The sequence below is a fragment of the Cololabis saira genome, chromosome 3 (assembly GCF_033807715.1).
Source record: "Cololabis saira isolate AMF1-May2022 chromosome 3, fColSai1.1, whole genome shotgun sequence".
Taxonomy (NCBI): domain Eukaryota; kingdom Metazoa; phylum Chordata; class Actinopteri; order Beloniformes; family Belonidae; genus Cololabis; species Cololabis saira.
In genome coordinates this window covers 24,084,630-24,093,179 of record NC_084589.1, presented here as the reverse complement: position 1 = coordinate 24,093,179, position 8,550 = coordinate 24,084,630, and the positions used below count along the sequence as shown (strand labels likewise).

At 37.2% G+C, this 8,550-nt stretch overlaps 1 protein-coding gene across 1 annotated transcript; it reads right to left on the bottom strand.

Annotated features, from left to right (window-relative positions):
- Nucleotides 1–2,897: 2,897 nt before the first annotated feature.
- Nucleotides 2,898–8,550, bottom strand: zdhhc11 (zinc finger DHHC-type containing 11). Its single transcript, XM_061718346.1, has 11 exons — nucleotides 8,410–8,550; nucleotides 7,485–7,703; nucleotides 6,857–7,035; nucleotides 5,364–5,465; nucleotides 5,124–5,248; nucleotides 4,864–5,019; nucleotides 4,650–4,768; nucleotides 4,509–4,558; nucleotides 4,368–4,428; nucleotides 4,202–4,271; nucleotides 2,898–3,969 (listed from the first exon to the last, which is right to left on the bottom strand). Exons 2-11 carry the CDS (start codon nucleotides 7,701–7,703, stop codon nucleotides 3,839–3,841), a joined length of 1,212 nt encoding a protein of 403 aa, XP_061574330.1. The 5' UTR covers nucleotides 8,410–8,550; the 3' UTR covers nucleotides 2,898–3,838.

Here is an 8,550-nt window from a genome sequence, read left to right as displayed (position 1 = left end):
TGTCCAAGCACAGGATGTCCCGAATTCCACACGACGGGGTGGATGGACTGCGGGTGGCCACAGGAGAATATAAAAGGAGGATTATTATTATCTTTAAGGATCATTTTTCCATTAAAAAAAAAAATCAATGCAATCTCTCATAATTAATGAATCCAAGTCTGATCTCTGATGTCCAGTGCACTAATGTGTTACACAATCAGTGTGACTGGACATGGAAGGATATTATGTAATCCCTGTAGTGCTGCTGAGGAGTCGGTGGTTAATTATGAAATATCTCTCAGAAGTAGAAATCAAAAGAAAAAAAGGCGGCCTGGGGGTGGAGGGTAGGGGGTTGGTGATATGCAACAAAGGCAGTGATCATTATCATGCTGAAAGCTGCCTGAACACAGTGTAATCACTGGATGACATAACGGTGGAGCTCATGGCTGCATCAATGGCACCACTGTGTGGTTGATAGTACACAGTGAAAATACAAGCAGATTTAAAGGAGAAAAACAATATGACTGAGCTACAACAGCTGATCTGCCTAATCTGAAATCAGGATCAACCACACATTTTTGTAAAATGAGCAAATGATAATGACTTATTAGAGGGTGTAGCTGACATTTATGTGTATTAAATCAACCTGTCAAAAATGTCAGTCTGCATAGAAGTTAACTCTTAGGTAAGGAGATGCAGTCCACGTCGTGTATTAGAGCCTCACAACAACCATAAGGATTTCATTCACGTGTGTAAGAGGCAAAAAAAAAAAACCCCACCACACTACATACATTAAACACTGCTTAGATGAAACTGTTATAAAAAAAGTGCTGTGCTATGGTTAAATGTGGCTTGTTTAAAAGTGCTTGCCAGTGATCATCAAGATTAGAGATGTGCTTGATGTGATGGAAAATTTAGCCTTGTACAGAGAACAGAGTCTGCAGACTAATACTTTGTCCCTAAAAGATTCTCAAGTCCTCTTATTGGTAATTTATCCGCAGTCAGTTTCAGCCTGGATATTCACCTAGTTGGAAAGAACATATTAAAGAGCGTTTAATAGGTTTTTCCACAACACTTCATAAATGGTCTCCACTAATTTAACCCATTCAGAGTTCAGGCTTTGATTAAAAATTCTTTCTACAATCTCAGGGTTTTCTGGAAAACTCATTAAAAAAAGACTGTATTTAAAAGCTTTTTAATCCAAACCTTTCATATCATCTTTCAGCCAGTTAATACATTATAGAAATTATATAAAACCGGCTGAGATGTTTTATTGTAAATCACCCTCATATTTGTTTTTAGCCAATAGCCCGTGTGTCTTAAAAATGCTGATTTAAACTTGTTTGATGCTTTAAGAATGCCATATTATGCAAAATGAATGTGACTACAAGCTAACTCAAAGGAATCCTTTCCATAACTACCTCTTCACTATTGTCATTACTCACATTTATTTCTAGGCATTTGAGGTGACCTTCCTGAACTGATAAAACAGTCATTTAGTGCTGGGAATGATTTATAATGTGAACGACAAGGCATGCAGTTCACCCTAGTTTTCTTTTCATCCTATCCATCCCCTAGTTGTTTTAATTGAACAGGCTTCATTTTAAAAATTAAATAAAGTTTCCCTTCTTTTTCAATTGATTCTCGCACATTTTCCCGAGATGAAAATATGTAATATGTAAATATTTTACATGTAAATATGTAAACACTATGCACATATTTTTTTTACTCTGCTGTGGTTCGAAATTTGATTCATTCTGCCGTTTTCATTGGAAGAATGATCTTTACCCTCAGTTTCAATAATAAAGTTTTGAACAGTCCTGTCGACCTTAATGTGTCTGCAATGTATCTAAAAACATTTGAAATTCTTATATTATCGTGAGTCTATTGGTGAAACAAAGCAGTGCATTCTAGATGTTCTGAGTTGAACATTTCATTCGACATGTGAGCAAACAAACATAAATAAAAACAGAGCAACAATGGCATATTTATATTCTTTACTTTCAAATTCAGCTGCATTTACTGAACACTGAAAAAAACTTTCATAAATCACTGCTCCACAGAAGCTAGTATCAACTCATCACTTTCAATTGAAGTATTTGTCATCAAAGGGTACTTTCTTTGGTGATCAAACAACACAAGTTGCTTAAATGTTACAGTCAATGTAGTATAGTAAACTTCAGTATAATGTGATATACAGAAAGACGACCAAGTACATTATATCTGACTGTGTCTGATAGATCAATGACTAAACAGGAAGTGGAACTAAACTTTTGATCTCTATGCAGCTCAGTGAGATAAAACAATGCCTGTAAAACTGCCTTAAATAATTCAACTATTGTCATGAAAACACAGTGAAAAAACACAGTTACAAAAACTAAGAATAGTTCCATAATTATTCAGGCAGCATACAAAATGTTCTCTGGAGATATATATACATATACATATGCATATATATATATATATATATATATATATATATATATATATACTGTATATATATATATATATACATACACACACACACACACAGTTTTTTTGTTTCATGAAGTATCAAACTGTGGCATCAGGTTCAAGACATCCGTTACTGGGTTCCTGTGAAACATATTTTCATAACAGTGTTGATCAGAATGATTGGAGCCCCTAAATTATGACCTCAAAATTTGTATTATCTTCACTTATAAATGCAAATAAACCTTTTTTTTTTAAAGAATCCGATTATCACAATTCAATATTAAAATTTGTTCGACATCATTATACAAAAAGCTAATTCCATAATCACTGAAATATATTGAAATAAAAGTGTATTCTTTCTGTAAACAGTTACTGATGCACTTTAGATAAAAACCTTACGGTAGTTTAATAAATAAATCATTCCTAAAGTTACAACATCTAAAGTGCTGAAATTTGTAATATCTTTCAAAATTATAACGCAATTTCCCAGTCATAAAAAAAAAAAAGTAATAACCATAACAATTGAAATATGTGCAATATGGAGTCATGGTTTCTGCTCATCGCATGCACTGAACCAAACGGGGCTACACAGACAAAGACCAGAGGGCACATAACTATGTAAAAGCGTAATGTATCCAAAATCTTCATCGGATAAGACACAGTCTCTCTGGAATAATAATCTAGGGACAGAAGAAGCAAAGACAGAACTCTCTGGGAATACAGTGGTTCACTGCCTCTGGTACTATACACTCACTGGCCAGCGACTTAATTAAGTACACCAGGTATCCCTAATCCAGTGGCTAGTGAGAGCAATTCAATATATCAAACAAATGATGAAATCAAAAACTGACAGCCATATTTTTCATAATCAGAAAAATGGTATGAGCAGAGGGTCTTTCAGCTAGATGATGACCCCAAAAACACACATCTAACATCAAGAAAGAATAGCTGGGAATGAAAAGATGCAGTGGTTTAGTCCTGACATCATTCCTATTCAGCTTCTTCAAGTATAGAGTAAGTGAAAATACAGTTTTAATACAAACTACGAACATCAGTCACAGACGCTGTGAAAGAGTGGCAGAAACTATTGCTAGACATGTGCAACAAGCTTCTAGGTGGCCATAAGAAACAGTTCAAGGCTGTCATTGTTACAAATGTTTTGCAACCAAATTACTATCAAACTGTGTCAATTACTACTGTTACCCAGATTACACTGTGTATGAGAGTGTATTTTGTCGTTTACATCCCCTTAACCTCTTCTGTTCATACATTCTTAGTTGATTTACATTAATATCAGAAGACATCTGTAGTTCTGCACTTACACTTGATAATGATTCTGACCAGAATTGTAGGTTGTACCTGAGAGAAACACATCTTAATGCAGCTCTTTGGATGTCAGTAGCTGCTAGGTATTGTCCGGAGCCATAACTGAGCTGCCGAGTGGGTCCTGAGCCACAGGAAGAGAATCCACACTGACACTCTGAACATCTTCATCGTCAGGCTTCCACTCCTTGACGACACTCATTGACATTTTCCCTTTCAGACACAGAACACAGGGAGCAATAAGTTTTTCTTAGTCTAATGTGATATACATATTTCAGTGTTGTTGTCACTTTCATGGAGACGTTGAGCTCACAGAGATGGGTTTATTCACTTTGCATCATTTATGTTTACTTCTTTTTTGGACTTTTCAACATTTGTGAGTAAGTTGTAAGTAAGTTGGCACATATTAAGTATCCGTTCAGATTTGTATAAGTCAGGTACTTACTTGTGCTCATTTCTGTAGAATGTTCTGTTCCATAATTTTGTTTTTCAGATGACTTCTTAAAGTTCTGCAACTAAAAAAAAAAAAAAAAAAAACATTTTTAATTTGATATTACAAATTTAATCCATGCAATATTATTGCAAAAGAAAAAAAAAAAGGTTTTGAGTACCTCTGTGCATAAGGACTCTGAAAAATCCCTTGAGAGTGGGCCCTCGTCAATCTTGCATGAGCTGCAGGAGCACCAAAGCAACTTTAAGCACTCCACAAAAAGTAGGTAATTATTATAACAAGTGCTGAAAAGAAACATTACCTTGAACTTTGTGACAATCCTGGCTCACAATCAATAGATCCTACTTGGCTCTATTTTTAAAAATAAAAGGGGGGTGTGTGTTACATAAAAGACTTAACATATGGGTGCCAGTATGAACCATGAAACATACACATTTCTCACCTGTTGAGTGTTTCTTTTTGTTTTAGCATCACAAGGATTTACAGTTTTAGTGTCTCGATTTGCTGATTCTTTTTTTCGCTTCATCTTCACATAGTCGTACGTGCTTATGCCTTTATAAACTGTAAAGCCAAAAGGAGACCAGCAATGAGAAGAAATGGTGAGGGATGATTGGGGGGAGGGGTAGAGGTTTTATAAAAATGAAGGTGTCACTCACACAGGTAAAAATGAAATCCCAGTAGATGGCCGAGCAGCAGGAGACAAATGGTGCTCAGCACAATTGTTATAAAAGCTAATACCAGGAGACCGGCTGAACTTGTCTTTATAGGAGCCAATGGCAAAAACACCAGCCATGTTGTATTTCCCAGCATAGCTTCGAAAGAAGGAACAAAGGGACAATATACGAAGAAAAATAACATTAATAAAAATACTATGGGGCAATTTTTTATCCAGTCAGATGGACAGTAAGTGGCTTACTGTGAAACTGTGGGGCAGTCCGCAGGCTGTGAGGATCCAGGTAATGTTGTATTAATATGTACAAGTTGAGAGCAATGATGATAGCGACGCCTAAGGTAGCAGAGACAAGAGCCAAAAAGAAGAACCTGAAAGTAACACAAACCCTGATGTCAGTTAATCAAGCATGCCACGTTTCTTCAGAACAGCAGCCGCCAAGTAAGGCCAAGATAGGGCTGTTGTTCATGCATAAAGTTAACTCACCAGTAGTTCCTCCTCCCCACACAGGTGTTCAGCCATTTGCAATGATGATCAAAATCTTCCACACACTTGTTGCAAACACCACAGTGTTTTGTTCTGGGGGCACTATGGGAAGATGTTAAATCAGTCCACTTTAAAGCTTTTAAAAATATCATTAGGTCCAATTTGCAAGAATTTTATTATGAAAGTTCAGTTTCTACTAGCAGGCCAGTCCCTGGCCTGTCTTCTGTGATACAAAATATTTATAACATTGGGACCACTGAAAGCACAGAAATGGCCCTATTTTGAATTTTCATTGACTACGGTTTCCCAAATGAGAAACTGTGGCGGTTCATGTTCTGCGTCTCTGGAAAGCACCTGAGACAACTTCTGTTGTAATAGACGCTATATAAATAACATTTAATTGAATTTAATATTCTTTACTATCTAAAAGTTCACTTAATCTAAGTATTGTGTTTTTTTGACCTGGATCAGGTCTAAGGCCCCCATTGCTCTAAAATGTGGTGCAATGGTCCTTCAGTCTGGTTCAAAAATTAACGTCAGCAGTGCAGGAAAATATTCATAAGAGAGTTTCATTGCCGTATTTGTTGATTCTTTTTGTTTTTTAAATTCAAAACTGCAATCATGTGAAATGTTTATTACTTTGGATGTGTCTCATGATTGAGCCCTGGACACCCCCGGCCAAATTTACCCCCTGGGGGCAATCATCATCAACGTTATTTGGCTGTCTCAGCAGTGAAAGTAGTTCCACTGCTGGACTCCAGTGATTATGTTTTGGATTGCAGCTGACAATATTAGTCCTGGCTGTGATCACCACTTTCATTAAATTTGAAATAGTGCCACATGCTGCAGCTTCTGGTTAAAGTGGCCCCTCGTGGCAAATCTTCCAGAGGGTAAAGCAAGGACTGTCGCTGTCAGCTGCAGTCCAAGATGATGGAGTTGGAGAACATCTGCGGGATGAAAGGCTCACAGGTACTGGAATACCAATAACTTCAAAAACAGAGGACTGGCAATCCCTCAGGAACAAGAGGAGAAGAGGGGCCCGGGCTAAATGGTAAGCTGCACTTCAGTCTATGGTCCAAATCCTACCATATCTAGGGCATCAGCAATTTCTTGAGTAAAGCAAACAGATATATGCGAACACTGGGAGAACACACAACAGTGAGTTGTCCCATTTTTGTGTGCCATCACTGTTTAAATCCAGACACATATAAAATTGCTAGTAAAAAGGTCAATCATACTTGCATGACAGCAAAAAGTCTTAAAATAGTATTTCAGGCAAGGCAATTCACCGCGTATACGCTCTGCACTCCATGCAACAAGTCTACCAAAGCACAACTCATTAATCATACTTAAAAACATTGTTCCTTGTTCATAATTTCTGCATCTCAATTTGTATCAAAATCTATAATTTGTGATTAGCAGCAACTGAACTTTCAAAATAAATGAAGAATTTAAGTTAAATCAATGCGGAAACCAGTGTTGAGGATACTTACACTTTGACATCACACAGATAACAGTGTAGGTCCTGAATAACGTGTGGTCGTTTTGTCCGATCAAATAGAGGTATGGGACTGGAATAGCTCTTTTTGGCCCTCACGCTGACATCTGCTGGATCTACAGTCACAGCAGCAATGTGGCTAAAAAAGTGCACAATAAATACGATGCCCATGACCTGTTTACAATAGCAGTTAAGGAAAATAGCACTTATGTTTGCCAAATACTGCAATATAGGGTAAATGTGAGCGCCACAAGAAAGAACCTGTAAACACATTTTTCTAAAATAGAAGTATATTCTTTTAGTAATAAATAAAATAAGATATCAACAGCTCTTATGGCTGGCTGAGTCTCCAGTAAAAATAACTTGACATCACACAGCATTCAACATGTAACAAAAAGACCACTGATTATGTCAGTCAAGTTTGATAGAGAGCACAAAAACAGACAGTCACAACGGGTATGATTGGAGCTATACAGACAGACCACACAACAAATCCTTGTCTTGTCCACCAGACCTCTTTATACCATCACAGAGAGTTAGTGTCTGGTCCATATTCAAATACACTACTGCTGAACACTGGATAATCAACTTCATTGACGGGAAGATTTCTGTATAAAGGATACAGCATAGACCACATGGGTCCAGGGCCGGGGCAGAAGAGGGATATGGACGCCAAAGCCGATGATGGCGAGGAAGCTGTACACCAGCCATGCAACCACCTGGAAAGGTGGAGGGGGACAGGACCAGCCATTGATTCTGGGAGGTTTGGAGGAAAGAAGCTCATTCTTGCTGCTGCCATGTGCAGGGGCCGTGCGCCTCAACCTCCAGCTGAAACAGTTCATCTGGACAGCAGGAGAGGAGATAAGAGAGAGCTGTAGCACGTACAGGTTCAGCTCCAGCAGGGTGGTCACATTTGCTAGGGAAATGAGTTAGGAAAATGAGCCATGGATAGATAATAACAGTGACAGTTCAACCACTGACTGGTAAACTTAGATAGACACACCGGGGGGTGGGGTTGGGGGTATGAAAATTAAGTTATAATTTAAACTAAAAAGGCTCCACAAAATCTATAGTCTAGGTAACAAACTATAATCAATATTTTTTATAAAAAAAATCAACTAAGAAAAGAAAGAAGAGAAATATTTGGCTGGCTTAATTTTGAAAAACAATTTTATGTGCTCCAAAATGAAATGCACAAAGTTTCACATCCCTGTTTTTAAAATGACAAGTTCTGCTTCTGCTTCTCACGCTAGACACAAACTCGTCCCGTGAACAGCCTACAAGCTATAAAACAGCTATTTATGGATTTTTTTCTTTTAAACAGGCTGACAATTAACTTTTTGTTCATCTCTTTTTCAAGCAAAATAAAATAAAACTAACGCGTTTAAAAAACTACAATAAACCAATTTGTCTTTCGTCTTCGCAGCTGGCAAACATTCGTTTCATTCACAAACAAGTTAACGTCTTCAAAATACATATATATGAGGTAATACTAACATCAACCCATAAAATTGATCTTTATCGAGGTTGTTATAGTGAATTACTTACTTTTTCAGGAGAAACAGGTTCCGTTCAAACTCTAATGGAGATTCCCACTGCATAGTATGCCAAAATATTATTCGTCAAATAAGTTCATTCACTTTGTGATCCGCACATGTCCTCTACTTTTAAATTGAGTCGTAATCCGCG

Bases quoted from the DNA above. Each gene is read 5' to 3' on its own strand.
- zdhhc11 (XM_061718346.1), bottom strand. From the start codon at position 7,703: ATGAACTGTTTCAGCTGGAGGTTGAGGCGCACGGCCCCTGCACATGGC. The intron at 4,429-4,508 runs GTAATGTTTCTT...GTGCTCCTGCAG, and splicing joins GGATTGTCACAAAGTTCAAG to CTCATGCAAGATTGACGAGG. The intron at 3,970-4,201 runs GTAAGTACCTGA...TGTGTCTGAAAG, and splicing joins TTCTACAGAAATGAGCACAA to GGAAAATGTCAATGAGTGTC.